This window comes from Pogona vitticeps, chromosome 8 (assembly GCF_051106095.1).
Source record: "Pogona vitticeps strain Pit_001003342236 chromosome 8, PviZW2.1, whole genome shotgun sequence".
In the NCBI taxonomy this organism is placed as follows: Eukaryota; Metazoa; Chordata; class Lepidosauria; order Squamata; family Agamidae; genus Pogona; species Pogona vitticeps.
The window spans coordinates 26,754,939-26,773,684 of record NC_135790.1 but is presented as its reverse complement, the minus strand read 5'-3'; the positions used below and the strand labels follow the sequence as shown (position 1 = coordinate 26,773,684).

At 50.4% G+C, this 18,746-nt stretch overlaps 1 protein-coding gene across 1 annotated transcript in view; it reads right to left on the bottom strand.

Moving 5' to 3' along the window:
* The window catches only part of USP2 (ubiquitin specific peptidase 2), a 47,991-nt gene extending 31,250 nt beyond the window's left edge, over window positions 1-16,741 (bottom strand). Inside the window, exons 1-3 of the mRNA XM_072979266.2 lie at window positions 16,603-16,741; window positions 13,155-13,249; window positions 2,534-3,348 (exon numbers count right to left, since the gene is read on the bottom strand). Of these exons, the coding sequence (XP_072835367.2) occupies window positions 2,534-3,307 (774 nt within the window). The 5' untranslated portion in view covers window positions 3,308-3,348; window positions 13,155-13,249; window positions 16,603-16,741. The remainder of the gene's footprint in view (window positions 1-2,533; window positions 3,349-13,154; window positions 13,250-16,602) is intronic.
* Window positions 16,742-18,746: the final 2,005 nt, after the last annotated feature.

Here is an 18,746-nt window from a genome sequence, read left to right as displayed (position 1 = left end):
GGGAGAATGCTTACACAAAGCAGTTGAAGCACAACCCGCCTCTTTAAATATGAAGTCTTAGGAGAGCTTGGTAGTAACTATGAATAACTATCTATGAAACGTCTAAGTTACTTAACTATAACTATTAATGGCTAGTTATTTCCTAAGGCATATTTTAAGAGACATTTTGACATAAACTTTTAAACTTTTACGCCCTCCTCTTACTAATCTCAAATGGCAAGGAAAATACTCTGTTTCTGCCTCTTGTATTTTCATAATGATTTTTCAGCAAGCAATATCAGAACCGACCACTAGGGGGGGACCAGAGAATAATATAGCCAGATTTTTTTTTCTGGCTCACTAGCAAGGCTCATGCAATGTACGAATAATGCCCAGTGTAATGAATGACGTGCAAACTATGAGCTCAAAATCTCAGTGGAACCCTGCTGGTCTGTGAACTACTGTAGAATCACAATGAAGTAAACCTATGCCCCATTAAAGTTTCCATTGCCTCCAGATAAAGATGTACAGCTTCTCCTGACCCCTTCCACCCCAAGAGCGGGGAGTTAGCGGGTGACTGGGTTCCGTCCTTGACGGAGTCATGCCTACTGTTTGTTACTCCGATGTCCCGAACTTGGGAACACAAACTGCCCAAGGCCAGACCTGGGCATTGAACAAGCAACCCAGATTTGAACACACTGACCTGGCACAGTCAAATCAGGTCACTGTGCTGCAGACCGATTGTCCAGCGGGCATTACTTATGGCAGTCAGATCTGTCCTGCTCCCAAAATGGTTTTGGAAAAAAAACATCCCTCACCTCTCCAGGGTTGACGTTCAGGCCATGTTATGGAAAAGTTTAGAAAAGCTGTTCTCAGAAAAGTTTGGAAAGTGACTTTTCTGGATTATAACTTCCAGACTTCCCTTCTTCCTGCATTGGGGCTGAATCTGAATCTGTATCTATATCTATATCTGCCTGCCTGCCTGCCTGCCTGCCTGTCTATCTGTAGCCAATGGAATTTGCAAAATTATGCCAATAATTTGCAAAATTCTTGCAAAATTATGCCAGCTGAGCCTGAAGTTGGCGGGATGAGATGGGAGGCCGGCCCCTTCAAAGCTGCCACCAGAGGGAAAGGATCCAGCGAGGAAGCAATCCCTCTGGATCACTTTTGCAAAAGGATAAGAACAAAGGCTCAAAACATAAGCAGCCGGGGGGTGGTTTTAAAAGAAGGGTTGGAAAGGGCACCCAGATCCCCCCCCCGCCCCAAAGCTCTGCTTTAAGAAACACTCACCCTCCTTTCACAGATTGTGTGTGTGTGTGTTCTGAGAGTAGCGCTATTAATTTTTTTAAAAGCCTACCGCCCAATTAATCAGGGTGCCTTTTTACGCCTACTGGATGTGGGGAAAAAAAACATGCACACAGTCAAAGCAAGTCACGAATTAACTCCATGTTCCAGTGCTAATTAGATGACAGCTGCCTATTGAGCAGAAAGGTTCATATTAGAGTTGTCCCGATTTGTGCCTTTGGACTGTAACTTCCAGAGGGTCGGTTGACTAGGGAATTCTGGGAGTTGTAGTCCAAAACCCACTGCCGTTCTGATTTAGACCCTCGGTCCATCCAAGCCAGTGTAGTCGACACTGACCAGCAGCCGCTGCGTTGCAGGATTTTCAAGCACAATGGTTGCTGGATGCAGGGTGTGTGTGTGTGTTGAGGTCGCTGTGTATGGCAGCTGCTCAGCCACCTAAACGCAGCCTTCGTCCACCATGTTAGGAACTTGCCTTACTCTGAGTAGAGCCAGGTAGTCGTCGGTTCATCTAGCCAACAGTGAGTTGCCTGAACAAACCATATTTTAGATGGGGGAGTGTTCCCCAGCTATCACTAAAGATGCTGAAGGCAGCAAAAGCTGGTGACTCCACTATCACAAGGGTGGGGGAAGTGAATCCACACCAGCTTTCGGTCCGACCTTTATAAGAGCTACCCCAGGCACTGAATCCTACCCACCCCCAAGTATGCATTCTTACAAAAGCACTCCTGCAGCCAATCCTCTGAAAACGCAGCAGAAATTATGGAGAGATTTATTATGAAAGTTGTTGCCCACAGGAATTATACTAATGCTATACTTCACAAAGAAGGGTGAGAATTTTGCAGTTGTACCAGCCCGGTCAATATTTTTACCCTTTACTCCCCTTTATCTTTCCTCCTAGCCCTTTATTTCTTTCCCACCATCCTTAACTCTTGTTAGGTGATCCTTGGTGGGATGTTGCATGATAATGTAGAACTCTCATTTATACCTGAAAACTCATTTTTAAAAACATCACCTGTTCCCCCGGCAAGACTCGGCATCGCAGACAGCTGTTTTAAACTTCGGAATAAAACTCGGGAGCGGATTCGTTAGCCCGGCAGGACCAGGAATCACCAGTTTCTCCCGGCCAGGGGTTGAAATCTGGGACCTCCTGTACACCGAGCACACACTTTGCTACATAACCCCAACCCCCTCCCTCCCGCGGTGCCTGCAAAATATGAGACACCCCCTCAAAGAAATGCCCTTGCCTTACCGAAGTCTCCTTGGCCAGGATGTCCGTCCGGCTGTCCGGCTGGTCCCACTGCTGGAGTGAGCAGTGGCTGGTGGGCCTCAGCGTTGGGGTGATCACCTCCTGCGTGGAGCCGTGAAGGCTGGGGGCCGGGGAGCGCCCACCTTTGCGTCCGTAAGACTCCAGATAGTCCTTGACGTAATCCGAGTGCTGGGTGGACTGGTAGAGGCCCTGCAGGGTGCACAAATCCTGGCGGGGGCGGGCCACGAAGGGCCCCCCTCGGACGAGGGTGGAGGAGGACGGAGACGGGTCCGCATGGTAGGAGCTGGAAGAGAGGTGGATGCCGGAGAGGTCTCGGGCCAGGTCCGCGTGGCTACTGGACTTCTTGCGGGCCAGCGTGCTGCCATAGCTGGGGGAGGCCGTGCTGCTGACGGAGTAGCCGGCCGCCCCGCCGCTCAGCCCCCCACTGCCAGGGGTTCTCACCGGCACCCGGCAGTAGCTGGGGCTGAGTCTGGCCACAGAATCCGGCCGCTGGAGCAGCCGCCCGCCCCCATCGTAGTTCAAGGAAGAAGAGGAGGAGATGGCCCCCGAGGCCCGCAGGTGGGCGGACGTCAGGTAGCCGGAGCTGGCGCCGGGCTTGTAGCCGACCTTCTCCTTGTCCGGGTACGAAGAGGACAGGTTGGAGGTGTAAGAAGAATAAGCCCCATAGGTGGACGAGGCCTTGCTGTACGACGACGAGGGGTCCGAGTAGCGGGGCGAGTCGATGTAGCGCTTCAAGGTGGAGGACAGTTGGGACATCGTGAGGGACGGGGCGCTGGGGGCGGCGCTGGGGGCATCGACTGGAAGGGGGGAAAAAAAGCACAACAGGGAGGGCCATCAGAGAGGAAGAGAGGCAGCGGCGTTCCACGGACCCACCAGGAGCCCCCTCCTCCTCACGTGGACCCAGGGAGCGGGACTCGGACGGAAGTCTCACCAGGGACTGGGAACTTGGCTTGGTTCCCCCCCCCCCCATGAAAAAAGGACTTGGACTTGGTATGTGACCCAGAGCCCGCCCACCCCTCCCTTTTTACTGGGGAAAAAGAGCTTGTTTTTAATAGGACCTCAGATGTGGGACTCGGGACATGAGACTGGTCACCACCTCTGCTTGGATCCTTGGTCTACCTCACCTGGCACCACCAGCTCTGACTGGCAAGAGCAGCTCTCCTGTGTCTGAGGCAGGATCCGCTCCCTGGTCCCTACCTTGAGACCCCTGGCCCTCCCCAGAACCCCCCCCCCCCCATTCAAGTATTCACTAGGCTGGATCTGCTGTCATTCCAAAAAAAGACGATGAAGACGAGAGAGCCACATTTCCAAGCAATGGTGTCCGGGAGAGGGGGAGAGGGGGGGGATCCCTCTCTCTCTGTTGCCTCTCTGGCCACCATCCTTGCTAAGAAAGCCCATAACTGGAAGCCGTCCTCCAAGCATCCCTGTGGGATGAGCGGAAGTGGAAAACGACGTGCGAAGCAAACCGGCACCCTCTCTGCAGAACGGCCTCCCCAGAAAGGCCCACCGTACCCCCTACACGGCAGCCTTTTTTCAGCACCAGCCCATGAGCTTTTTATTCTCCAAGGAAGCCGAAGAAGCGTTTTAGTGAAAACAGCAAGGACAGAAACGAAAAGCAAAACGAAGAGGGGGTAGCGGTGGAAACAGCATTTCTGAAGCTCCTTGTTTGTTTGTTTATTTCATTTCTGTTCTGCCCCTCTAATATCAGAGCATGCCTGACAACAATAAAAGGGAACAGAAACAATAACCGACACACAACATAAAACCACCATGAATAAAAACGAACAGAAACAGATTCTTCTGCCCAACTACCATGAGAGGAACAACAACTCCCATTCTCCTTTGTTGTGCCATGACAGCTACGGTAGGGACTCCAGCACACATCGTCCAGCTCAACGGCCACCTCTGTCATGTTGTGGACGCACTGGCATAATGGTTCAGGGAGCTGTCCTGGGATTCGGAGAGAGCTGAGTTCAAATTCATCCTTTGGCCATAAATTTCACCAGGTGACCTTGGGCCAATCACACTGACTCAGTTTCGACCTGCTTCGCAGGGTTGTCGTTGTAAAGATAAAGCAATGAGGGGGAGAGGCGTGAACTCTGCCTCATGGAAAGAACAGAGGGATATAAAGGTTAGCCAACAACTGCAGATAAGATTCTGCAGGACACCTTGAAAGTTCAAACATCACACACAACACGCGCCTTATAAAAAACCAAATAGTTCCCTCATGGGCATGCATGGGGGGGCTGCCTGATTTCAGAGAGAAAATTATTATTAGCACTTAAAAAAAAAGCAGCCACCAGAGGCAGAGGGAAATAATCCAAGCAGTAATCCCAAGGAGGCAACGTCAAAATGGGAACAACAGGTGGTATAAACAGAAACTCAACACTCTGGGACCAGCCCAGACGAGGTTTGGTTTCGAATTCTCGGAGGCCCTCTCGGGACCACTGGCGCCCCCAGCTGGAGAGGTGCATCTGCTCCTCGCTTCTCCTCTGCCCGCCAGAGGGCCATGATTCAAAACCGGAGCTCCCTTAAAGGAGCATCCTGGCCTGGCTCCATTCTCGGGTCAAGCCTGAGCTCTGCCTTATCTTATTCTGGAATAATTCGAGTCCTGAAACCCTGCTTCTTCCTCGGCCCATTTCTCTCTCCCCCCCCAACCAGGAGATTTGCGGCTTCTTTCTTTAATGTGCTGTCATTGCATGGGGAGGGTGCGGTGGATGGAAGAGACGCCGCCTGTTGGATTCCTGCCTGCCACCCAGGGATGTCACTCAGACACCGGGACTCGGGCGATGAAAGCATCGCTTCTGCAAGGAATTAACGTTGCCACTTGATCTTGATCAGCCTTCCTCCCTTCCGCACTTGAAGGTAAACTGCCACCAGCGCCAGCCCTGCCGCCTGCCTCCCAGGGCCCGGCCACACCTGGGGTTTGCAGGTTCTCCCAAAACCACAAGGCGGAGTCACGAGATGCACCACGTGCGGTTCCCATGGGAGGCTGCCAGCCACGGCTCAGGTGACACCCCGTCAGGTCCTGGCGGCCTCTGGGACTAAAACCCTCTTATCCCGTGCACAAGACGACAGAGGGGAAAGCCTGCCCCCTGGTGGCCAATCCAAAGCTATACTGTAGTAAACCCCTTTGGGTCATTTTAATTCAGGGTTGAGCGCTGTAATGCCATTTTTTTTGCTTTCCTCAGACTCTTCTTTTGCTAATAAAAGAGAGAGAACAGCAGCTCCTCCAAGAGAGCAATGCTCAACACCCCCTCCCCAAATACCAACTCTTTGTTATGCATCCAGCGGTCACTTTTATTGTGCAAGGCAAGGCAAAGCAAATTGTACTGCTTCTATACCACCTGATAGCGCTCAAAACACTCTTTGGGTGGTCTAGAATTTAATTATGCAAGCTACACATTATCCTACACACACACACACACACACACACACACACACACACACACACACACAGACACACACACAGACAGACAGACAGACACACACACACACACACACACACACACACACACACACACACACCCTCAGGGGGCTTAGTATTTAAATTACCAACCTCAGAAGGAAGGAAAACTGGAACTGAACTCTGTTTGTGAGCAGAGTCTTGCCTGCAGTACTGCAGTTTAACCACTGCACAACCATCCTGTCTCATTCAAAGAAAATGTCTTTGGATATGTGTGTGTTTGTGTATGTGGCAGACGTCTCTCCTTCAAATCATACCCTCTCTGGTTTTTCTACCAGTTCTCCCATTCTCTTTCCCACAGAGGTTGGAAAAGTCATGCTTTGGACTACAGTTCCACTCATCCCCTACCCTACTAGGTTCATTTGCTTTGACTTTCTGCAGCTCCCATCAGCCCCAGGTAGCATCACAGAGAATAAAAGCAAAGCTTGAACAAGTTCCCTTTTTTTTGTGTACCACTTCCAGATTCTCCCACCAAGCATGCTCGGCAACAGAGAGTAGCTTTTCCAAGCTCTGGGTGAGGGATTCTAGCAGGTGAAATTAAAAAAAAAACATTGGGAGGGTACAAAGAATAGGAAAGATGCAATACTGACTTCTCCGTTTTAGTGGATGACTCTTCGTGTCGAAATACATATAGGGGGTGCGCAGTGGATGCTCTAGTTATGGTCTGATTGTCACACTGACTCCTCCCCTTGGTCAAACCAGTTAATGATCATGCAGATCGTCTCTTATTTTTGCCGGCATCTGACCTGGCTCACTTGGTTGAGTCATTCAGAGTTATTTTGCCTGATGAGCATCTTTCGACAGCACACCTGCCAGGGGCACACGGAGATCTGAATCACAAAAGTTATTAATCGTATATTACTGACGTTCAGGCTGCGTGACCTTCTGGTGTCCAAGCCAAATTGCATACGCAGCCAAAATGATACCGCCCAGCATAAAAGTGAGGCGTCAGCACAATCTCCACCAGGATGGCTTCTAGTACTACTCGTGGCAAGCCCTGTGGATCATCCGCTAGAGGACAGAGCTGTAGAGCTGTGTCTGCTACACAGTCTGTGTTGCTTTCTCTTATGGGTTAAAGTAAGATTCAGCTGCTGGCTCACAGGTTGGAATGGAGACGGCTGCAAAATATCAAGGGATCCAAACCACACGCCTTCCTCTGCTTCAGAGCAGTCGAAACGCCATTCGCTTCTGCTTTGAATCAGGATTCGGCTTTATTGGAGCCCTGCAACATGCAAAGGGCTCTACAAGAGCATCCTTGAGCATATACAGAGTGCTATTCTGGCACCACTCAGAGGCTGCAACCAAATAACGCCTTCTCCCTCCCTCTTCCCCAAAACACACCAAGTAAGATTCGGAGCGTGGAAAATTACTTTTTAAAACAACCGTATTCCCTTTGATTGCTACGGCAACTTCTGACGGTGTTCGGAAAAGAGTGCTGGATTCCCCCCCTCCCCCAAGAGGCACTTGTGTGTCAGTTTCAGCAATTGTTTCAGCAATTGTGATGGAAACAAAACAAAGGATCGTGGCCGTTAAAGCCTCACAAATGTATGCCAGTGTGGGCTTTGGTAAGTTTAAAATCCACATGGCGCACCACAAGAAAACCCTAGAAAATATTATTCATTAAACCCCTTTTCATTCTGTGCCTTGCACTCCTTTTGAACCCTAATCCCATCCTTGTTATCAACAAGGACCACAAAATAATTCGTTAACAGGGAATTACCTCCCTTGTAACTCTTTTACCGTCCTGATCTGGTCGAATTACAGCTTCCAGGCCTCTCAAGTTGGAGGGTGAGAAGATTGGCATTACGTAACTTTTGAGAAATCAAACCCTCGGTGGGCCGGAGGGAATACAGGAATAAAAGGGGAACCACAGCTCTCCCTGCAAGCAGTTCAGTAAGGCTTTTAAGAGATGACGCTTATCTTACTCCAAGGTGAAAAAGTGGGAGTTATTGGCCCCAAAAAGGGGGGATTTTTTTCTCTGCTGTGATCAAAGTTCACCATTAAGAACCACAATCGGGAGCCACCCACCCGAACTAACTGGAGAGAAAAGAGGGTCAAAGAAAACGTACCTTAAGTTGGGCTTAGCTCTACAGCGCAGAAGCAGCCACAGGGGCTTGAAAGAGACCCCACGCGTTGGAAAAGATTTTCTGGCCAAGCCTGGTCCAGTGGGTAGGGTGGGGGGCCATGTTGCACCCCACCACTAGCACCCCAGGAGAGCCAGCCAACGCCAAGGGGAAGCGTTCCCCCCCTTCCGAGCCTGGAGCACCCCCCCACCTCAGCCAGCTTTCCTCCTCTTTAACTTTCAGGTCAGTCGCTCGCATGGCAGCCGAGAGTCCCCTGGTTGCTGAGGGAACGGCCTTCTTCCCGAGCCCTTTCAGGGTGCCCGGTGGCTGGCTGGCTGGCTGGCGGTGGGGATTGGCAGGCCTCCCTGGCCAGCCTCCAGCCGGGCTCTGGCACGTGGGGGCCGGGGAAACAAACAGGGAGGGTCATGCGCCAAAAGGAAGGGGCACCAGCCTGTGCATGCCTGTGAGTGGGGAAATGCCTTCTCTGGGGGTCCAGCTGGATGCCCTGAAACATCCTGCGGAGGGCCTGCCAACTGTCATGAAGACTGCTGTCGCCTCATCCGTTCCCCTTGTATTCTCTAATAATGCACCAGGCACTCCATAGACACAATATCTAGGTAACGTAACAATCGGCCACGGGACCCACCCTGACCACAGCGTAGCCAAGTTTCCGTCTAAATAAAACACACCGGATGGTAAACATAAAATGCGGCCGACCAGTTTCAACAAACGCAGCAGCGACAATAATAAATTGGACCACCAAGGCCCCCCCTGTAAAATCGGCTCGTTCTGCGTGACCCTCTTTCCCTCACCATGTACAGTGGCCCGGCTACTGGATGCCCCCCCCTGCTGTTCCTGGAGAACCATCCAGCGATGGCCGGGGGGGGGGGCGCTCTGCACGAACCAAGAGCGGGGTCCCGTTCTTCCGTTGCAGTGCCATCGGTGACGTGCAATTGTTTATTCATGAAAACACCATGGAGCAGCTTCAAAAACTGCCTGCTCTCCCTGTGCTCGTCTTTGGGCTAGACTCCCACGTAAAGAATGGTCCTCTATGAGAGCAGACGTTGGCCCCTTTGGAAGGGAAGGGAATCCACTGCTTCCCAACTGTGGGGGGGTCCCTAGATGTTCTTGGACTACAACTCCCAGAAACTCTAGCCAGCACAGCTAGGGGTGAAGGCCTCTGGGAATTGCGGTCCAAGAACCATCTGGAAACCCAAGGTCGAGAAGCACCAAGGAAAAATAGCTGGAAAAGTTTGGAAAAGTTTGGAAATCACCCTGATGGATGGAGGCTTGGCTTGGACCTTTGAAATTTTACTTTTTTCAGCAACGCCCACCAGAATCTTTTCAGCTGGCCTAGATCGTGGCCATGCTGGGTGGGGGATGATGGGAACCCTTGACCTTTCTTTGATAAGCCCAGCAAAACCTCCCATCCAGCTGGCATCCAGTTGTGAACTCTCCACATGGTAATAAGCCGTATGCCTCGGTTTTCCCTCAGGTTAGTCACAGGAGAAATGTTTAAAGTTGCGGGATGGGAATAACAAAGGGGTGGAGTTGGAGTATGAAAACAGATGCACGGATGTACACCCATGTGCCCTTCCTCTTGCATTTTTCATCTTTGCAGTGTGACCAGAAGCTGTTTCTAATCTATTCTTTACCAGCATTTTGTTCATGGTTTCGGGCTCAGAAGGCTTTTATATAGTCTTAGACCTTAGACGGCCTTACCCTTAAACCTTTCCGGAATATCTTCGGGAAAGGGAGAGCTATCCACGGCTTCTCGTCACCTCGCCTCTGGCATCCTTTCAGGGTTGACAGCGAGGTGCAATGCTACATAGAATCCCCCCACACACACAGAATCGTGGCCCTGGGGATGGTAAAATCCAGATATATAGCCATGCCATCGAGTTGACTCTGGCTTAGGGTGACCCTTTCTTCTAAGTACAGTGGTGCCTCGCTAAACAGTTACCCCGCATGACAGTTTTCTCGCTAGACATTGACTTTTTGCGATTGCTATAGCGATTTGTAAAACAGTGATTCCTATGGGGGAATTTTGCTGGACAATGTTTGGTCCCTGCTTTGCAAGCCAATTTTCGCTAGACAACGATTTTGACAGCTCCCTCCGTGCTCGCAAAACGGGCGTTTTCGGGACCTAAGCTTCGCAAGATAGCGATTTAAACAGCTGATCGGCAGTTCGCAAAGCGGCTTTCCTATGGCCGATCTTCGCTAGACAATGACGATTCTTCCCCACTGGAACGCATTAAACAGGTTTCAATGCATTCCAATGGGGAAATGCTTTTCGCTAGACATTGATTTCGCTAAACAGCGATTTCAGTGGAATGGATTATCATCGTCTAGCGAGGCACCCCTGTACTGAGCACTGAGCAGAGGGTTACCATTCCCTTATTCTGGGGCCCCTTCTGGGACTGCGTAGCTTTCCCAAGGATACTCAGGATTCACACATGGTTTGGAGGGCGAAAAAGCAAAGGCGGGCTAAGATTCTTTGACTTTACCAGGCGAGGTCAGCCCGGCTGTGTTCGCGGCCCTCAGCCAACGAGAGCTATTTCTGGGTTGTTTTACAAAACTGGTGCACCCGGGAAAGGCAGCCACTGCACCGATCCTGTTTCAGCCTTGAGCTTGCAAGAGGAAGGGCAGAAAGCAATATTACTAATAAATAAAAAGACAGATATAAAACAGATACAACTTCTCCCCCATTTGCATGATGTTTCTTTTCTGATCAAGGAACCAGAATCTTGCGCCTCTTTTTAAGGTAAGAGTTTAAAATCCCAGCCTGATGCTTGGAGCTAGCAAAACTCACATGCTGTTCTGAACGACGGGTTCAAATCCTTGCTCTGGAGTGGAAACTCACGGGGGGGGGGCGGCGGCAGTAAAACTACTCCTTAAATATCTCACATACTTTGCAAACCTTCTAGGGTCACCCTAAGTTGAGTGTGACTGGATGGCATGCAGCATTACACAACAGGCGACAAAAAAAACAACAACAGCCGCTCCCCCACAACGCCTTTCCGGGCCTGACGCAGGCTTGTAACTATGCATCGGGGGTCCCGCACAGGGATTGTGTTGCCCTGCGCAGGAAGCTCCTCCCAACAAGCTCCATGAGGACTAGCGTTATGCCACTGACTTGGCAACAGACCATCTACAGACACTGAGAGCCCACAGTTCTTCTCTACGGCACTGGGAAAACAAAAAGGAAGCGAAACATTCCCGAGCACGGCAGTCTGCAAAACTACTTTTCAGAAGCACAAACCCCACCATCCAATAGCCAGAAGCATGAATCTCTCTTTTCTGTTACATTTCTATCATCATCACCCTCTTCTTCTTCTTCTTAGAACTATGGAGCTGGAAAGGACCCAGTGGATCAAGGAGGCCCAGTGGGGGTGGGGAATCAAACTCCCAACCTCTGGTCTTCGCGGCCAAAGACCCAAACCACTGAGCTACCCGTTCACATTCTGTCCTTTCTCCAGTGAACTCAAGGGGATGCCCATGGCCCTCTTCCTCTTCTTCCTCCCTACTGGCCTCACAACCATCTTGTGTGGTAGGACACACACACAGAGAGAGAGAGAGAGAGAGAGAGAGAGAGAGAGAGAGAGAGAGAGAGAGGTAGCCACCAAAGCTGTTCTTTCAGTGGAGATACGCATTCCCCAAATCTTGGCATGCCCCTCTGGCCGTGCCAGATGGGGGAATTCAGCTCCCCTCTCCCAGCAAGTACGGGGCATCCCAGGGCACGCTGGCCTCCAAAGAAATAACTTTTCCAACCTCTGGTTCAGCTGAAACCCGAACACCACACACCACCACTTTTTTGCACTTCCCAAGCTAGAGCACAAACCACGTCTCTTCTCAAAGCACGCCCAACGAACCCGATACGGCAAAGTGTGTCTTCCCACGGCCTCCGTTAACGCTCTTGGCTGCCCTGGATGCCCAGCCCTGGCACCAAGTCAGATCTCAGGTTTGGGTACCTTTTTCATCCCTGGGGGTGAAGCCGTCTTCCACGCTAAGCTGCAGGAGGCAGCTGCTTCTGGGGAGGAACATCCCTTGTCGTCTGCCAGCAGGCGAAAAGCGTGCAAACAAGTTTTGCAAGGCGAGTGGGCAAGCAGGATATAATTAAGCCGGGTGGAATTTGGCACGCGCAACCAAGCCGACACCTCAGAAAGGTAATGCCGACACGTCACGAACCCAGTCATTCCAACACTATGTTTCCTAATGCAACCGTGTGTGTGTGTGTGTGTGTGTGTGTGTGTGTGTGTGTGTGTGTGTGTGTGTGTGTGTGTGTGTGTGTGTGTGTGTGTGTGTGTGTGTATGTGTATGTATATGCAGGGCCCTTTCCCACGGAAGTGTGTAAGACACACACACACAAACACACACACACACACACACGAGTGGTGCAAAAAACATCCCCTACATCCTTCTCAGAGGAGAGCCAGGGGTTAAAGAAGAAGGGCCAGCTCAGTGGGTTGGAGCAGCCAGCTGTGGAGCCTAGGACCAGGACTTTGGACCTCCACTGGGCTTCCTAGGTGCCAAGCTGGCCGAGATGCCCTGGGGTGTGTGCAGCGGATGGCATGATGCGCCCTGCCACTTGTGTGGCCTTGGGCAAGGTGGATGCCGGAGCATCTCCAGGAACAGCAGGAACATAGAAATCGTTGTTGAGTACATTATGCCTAGAAGACCTTGAGTGGGTTGCCCTACGTTGGACTCTCCGTGATCAAGACCGAATTGCTGAGTACAAGGCTCAGGAAGGGGCACAGCCGAGGGCTGGAAGAATCTCGCACCCGGAACTCTGGAGGAGCCGCTGCCGTGCAGTGTGAAGGGTGCCACGCCGGATGCATCTGTGGGCCTGCCTCCGCGTGAACCAGGTTCTCCTCTCCCTGGCCTGAGTTTGAGAAAAGGTACCTTGTGGAGCACAGCTTTTTCTGAAGCCCTGTTTCTTGATCTCTGTGTTGCCTGTGACAATCACGCAAGGGTGTGTGGGGAAAGCAGGCACACCTCATGGGGACAGAAACGCGGTCTCTCTTGAACTCCCCCCCTTTCCCTCCCTCTCCAGCCCCTTGGTCAGGACGCTTACCGTCTGTGATGGCCAGATCCTCACAAAGCAAAAGAGCGCTTCCTTCGCCGGGCTGTTAGAAACAGGTCAGCATCATACCATTCTGGCGGCTGGGGCTGCAGGAGGGAAAACAGCGGTGGCCGGGTGTGAGAGAGAGACACACACACACAAACATGCAAACACACCCTGTGAGAACTGAGGGTGTTCCTGAACAGCAGCATGCAGGCAGAGAACGTGGCCACTTCCCAGCCTTAGTGTGGTTTCTCTCTCTCTCTCTCTCTCTCTCTCTCTCTCTCTCTCTCGTTCTCTTTCAGGTGTCAAAAGCTTGCTACCATTTTGGGACACTTCCTCGCCCGGCGGTTTCAGAAAAGCTTGGGAGGTGTTGTCACATTCGTTCTTTGCCAGCTGGGTCGGTTGGCCAGAGAGGCAGCCCTTGTTCCTATTGCACAGCCGGAAACACTGAGGCACACCAAAGGAGAGAGAGGCTGATCGGCAGGAAGCTTAGCCCAGTCCCTCTCGGGGACTATGATTCCCAGAATCCCCCATGTTGGGAGTCATAGCATTAAAAACATTACATATTTCCGAAGCTTAGAGGCAAGGGAAGGACTAGCGTGTACCCGGGAAGAATGGGAAATGTGATGGCAGATCTATTAAGTTTCCCCCCCCCCTCCTTGGCTACCTGTCTGGGGGGAAAAACCTTCCAGTCAATGCCTTAACTACAGGTGGGTGTCTCCCCCCCGACCAGCTCTGCAACACCCTTTTCCCCAATCCCCACCCAGATAGTTTCCTGTATTTTCTACATCCCCCCCTTCACCACAGCCCAGTGGGGCTTGCTAAGATATCATCGGAATGCAGGGAAGCAAGGCTGAACTCAGAGCAAGCAGTCCTAAAATGTCAAGGGAAAATGCCTTGGTATTATTTCCGCTGATTTGTGACCTGCATTTATATCCCATCCTTTTGGCCGTGAGTTCAAGATGGCTCATGGGACATTTCTGCCTCCATGATGTCCATAGGCAGATGCATCATCATCAAGAAAAGGAAATTTTTAAGAAAAGGCTGAGGGCTAGTAACTTGGGGGGTCTTTAATGGCACAGCTGACGTAGCAAAATGATGGAGCACGGTTTCAAATCTAGCTGGCTGCAGATGACTACTGACAGCCAGAGACGTCCTAGATTCTCACTGGCTGGGAGACAGGCTTACCGCTGTTCCTCCAACATCTGGAGCAGATGTCGTGAGTCAATGGGATTCAAGTCTTGACCTACCATTCAGCGGCTGATTCACGCCATTTACAATATGAGCTTGATACGTGTATGTGTGTGTGTGTGTGTGTGTGTTTGTGTGCCTATGGATCTGAACAGAACTCTCGATACTGTCAACAAACTGCATTTCCCACAATCCTCCGGGGAGGCCCTGGCAGTTAGAATGGCTAGAAAAAAACAGATTCTAGTCCACAGAATGAGGCCAACGTCAAGGCTGCCAGGCAACAGAAGACCTTGCCTCCAATCCCAAGATGCAGCCACATGTGGCACATGCTCAGAGGCAACCTTGTCCTTATCATCCTTTCAAACACTCTCTGGGTGGCATTAGAAACAGGTTCTTGAGCCCCTGGAGATGGAGGGGTTCTGGAGGATTTTGAGATAAAGGCAGAGTCCAGGAACTGCTGAAGCTAAGCCAGATGGGAAGAGCTCACGTTTGCCAAACTTGAGGGCATGTAGGGCAGGGCTTGGAAAATTACTTTTTGGACTACAAAACCCAGAATCCTGGAAACCGTAGTGCCAAAACATACCGCAAAATCTTTGCATGTAATTATATATTTGTTCAAAGTACTTGCTTTTCATTCTTCTACCCCTCCCCCGATCCCAAAATCAATGCTTTGTAGGGAAATATTACCAACCGATTAAAAACATCAAAAATAAATTCAAAACCCTCATCAGATGGAGATTTAAGGCATTCTTTGGGAGACGATTTTCAGAGGCACCCTTAAGGCCCTTCAGAGACGCTGTGTAGGGCAAAAGGTCGCCTGACGTGGACCACAAAAGGTGGCCTTCGTTGAAGCCACTTGTGGGAGAAAGCAGCCTTTCTGGTCTCCTCATGATGATGCGGTTCCTCTCCCCGGGAAGCATGGCCACCTTGCACATTTTCATGATCAGAAGACCTTCCTCTTGGGTCTAAATAATAATGATCACCAAGCAAAATGGTCAATCCTGCAGAAAGCCCCTGAGGGAGGCGAGAGGACCACGACAGATATGGAACTAGAGGTCTGGACCTTGGAATAAACTCCAGGCCATTGTGAATGATGCACCTCCATCTCCAACAATAGGAGAAAGAACTGAATCACGCCCGAGCACCCACCAGCCAGTGGCACCAATCCAGCCTTTCTCCCCCTGCAAACCAGCTCCTGTGACTCAGCTGCCATGACCCAGCCATCTTCCCCACAGCTTTGTCACCCTCTGTTCCCTCACCAGGGAAAAGAATGAACATCACAACTAACGTCATCTGAGGACTCCTTCCTCCACCCTCGAGGAGACTCCCTCAGACGAGGTTAACTAATAACAGCTTACCTCCCTGGTTACCACCGTCCTTGGTTGCCTCCCGCGAGCACAACACAAACATTTGGGGCCTCGTTTTTGTGTCTGGCTGTGTTGTGAAAGAGGTGATTTCACCACATGTGCAAAACAAGGACTTGGTAGGAGTGGGAAAGGGATGGGAGGGGAAAAAATTGTAAGTTTGCTGTGATTCTCTAAAGTTTGCTCAGATAGCCACCAGAGAGAGAGTGAGAGAGAGTGAGAATTGAAGGTGGGAAATGAGCTGGCTAAGAGTTCTGCTCCAAGCTTGGCACAAGACATTCCTGTTCATCTACTAGAGGTTGGCATTCATTCTGATGAAGTGTTCTGCATAACCGTAAAGCTTGCTTATCTCTACAACAACCCACACCAGCCCTAGAATAAGGAAACCTCTCTCCCTTGCATGGGGTTTAACAATTTTGCATTAAGCCACCCTGATTCCTAGGAAGGCCTGCCGTCCACGGAGGCTGAGGCCACTGTAAACTTCTCCATCTTCAAGGTCCCACCAAGTCTCTTGGTCAGCTCTGCCCCTACAAACGACAGACTTCTTGAGTTACCTCTCTGAGCGGGTGTCTTACCTTCGTGATGCTGTTGAGAGCTGAAAAGGCCCTGCTCAAATAACTCAGGAAAAGCAATCCTTGAGCTTCCCCACCCTCTGTAACAAAACGTGCCCACCTCCTGGGAGCTTCGGTCTGGTTCGTACCCACCTGTGGGCACCGCAACAGGCCCAAGAAGCGTTGTGGCATACGGCTGGCAGTCCGGAAGCGGCCCAGGCCTTCACAGCAGTCTTGGCCGGTTGCTTTTGCTACTCCCCCAAGCCGGGAAAAGGATGGGGAGGAGTGGGGTGCGGGGAAGAAAGAAGGCAGATTATTAAAAAGGTACTTTTTGTTTTTGTTTTTACTAACCTGTGGGTCAGGCAGATTTTTCCCCCCCCAGTAGCTGGGCAGGGAGCGGTACAACTTCCCGGCACAGAATGAACTCAGAGGCATCGGGGTAAGACGTAGCGCAGAACTCGGCAGCTCAGGTTACCAGCTAGATAAATATAGTGTCTTATCTGACCTCACAGGACGGCTGGAGTGCTCTCACATTCCAGGACCGGGGAGACTTAAAGGGGCCGCGCAGGAGGGCACCCCCCCTCCCGGCCAGGCATTTTAGTGGAGGCACCCCTCCAATGGAAAGGTGGTGGGTGGTGGTGGAGGAGGGTGTGTGTGTGTGTGTGTGTGTCAGGACTGGCTATCCAGATTGGAGGGTTTCTGGGTTAAGATGGGAAGAGGGGGCAGTTTGGAGGGGGACTGGCCTCCCGTGGAAAGGGGGCTACAAACCCCACGGGAACAGGGGTCTCCGGAGAACCGAAAGATACCCAGAAGAGAACTAGGAGAAGAATGGGTTTCTTCCGGAGTGTGAAGTCCAGTTGATGCAGGCCGGCCCGGCATTATGAAAAAAGACTGGCTAATCTTAACACGCGGCTAGTCCTGAAGATGCCATAGAATTATTCCCTGTTTTCCCTAACTAACTTGGCTGTCTTCTTGAATTTTATTCCCCCGTAAACTCTGATTTAACACCAAATAGAGAAGAGCATCCATCACTCTCTTTGTGACATGAGCATGCTTTCCGCTCTCTCTATCCAGTGTCTCTATCATCTGGGTTTTTTGAAAAGGAAGGCAAAGATTTTCTTTGAAAACAAAGGGGGAAGAGGGGAGAGAGAGATTCCCCCCTTCTTTTAACCCACCCCTCATTTTCAGAAATTGGAAATAACGGGTCCCCACCCAGAGCGCCTTCCCAGAGAGCCCTCTCAGGAGCGTAACAGGGTGTTGAGACCGAGGGGGAGGCCCATGTTGTTGTGTTTGCTCCGGACCATATTCTCGCTTCAGGGCATATTCTGGGCTGTGACTCAGCCACAAGAGCCCAGAAGGATCTCACAAAGTCCACATCATGCTTCCTGCAGCATTGACACCTTGGCCTTCTTTCCCCCAAACACAGCAAAAAAATAAAAAATAAAAAAAAAAGGTCAGTCCAGGAGAAGACCCTGGAAAGGTTCAAGTCCCACCACTGGGTCATTTCCAGGGCTCCGTTAAGAGCCAAATGGATCTCTCTCCCGGCTCCCTGGCCCACAAAATGGGGCGAAAATGGATGAAAACTGAGACAAAACAACCCCCAAAGCTTTATGGACTCTGGTCCTTGTTAAAGACTTTTTTCCCCTTAATGTGGGATGATGATGATGATGATGATGATGATGATGATGATGATAATGATAATAATAATAATAATAATAATAATAATAATAATAATAATAATAATAATAATAATAATAATAATAATAATAATAATAATAATACAAAAAAGCGAAAGACACTCTGAAATATCAACACCCACTCCAACAACATTCGGGGGGGGGGGAAACGAATCCATGAGTCAAACTGGGGCCCAAACGTGTTTATTTTTATTTTTGGCGTTGCTTTTGTTGAAACAGAGAAGCAAGGCTACCCGTCTCGGTTGTTCCTGTCTAAGCTTTTATTTATTTATTCAGGCATAACTTCTTTTTTGTCTAGATTGGTTACTTTCTAGCCTTTTTTATTTTTATTTTTAAAATTTAGACATTACTTTTGTTCTCATATACATTTTGCAGGAGTCAGTTCTACAAAACATTTGCTATTTTGTGGCAAAGGACTGAGGGAGGAAACCACGCGACATCCAATGCCCTATATGGGATAGAAACATGTAGGTAGAGAATGCTGGAGAGGCATTATTTATGTATTTATGCATTTATTTATTTTTGAGAAGTTCATAAAAGAAAGTACTGTACCCGATGTTGCCGGACTACAATTCCCATCAGGCCCAGCTGCCACACCCAACGGGGAGCGGGCAGGACAGTGGCCCATCGGAAAGGCCAAGTCTTCAATTTTTTATTTTATATTATTTTTTGGGGGTTCTAGTCCACATGGTGCTTTGTTTTATTTTCTTTTTCCCAGAGCACCAGGGTTGATGCAGGGCTTAGAGGTGCGTCGCAGCCCGGGGAAGGCTCCCGGGTTCAAATCCTGGCTGGGGCTCT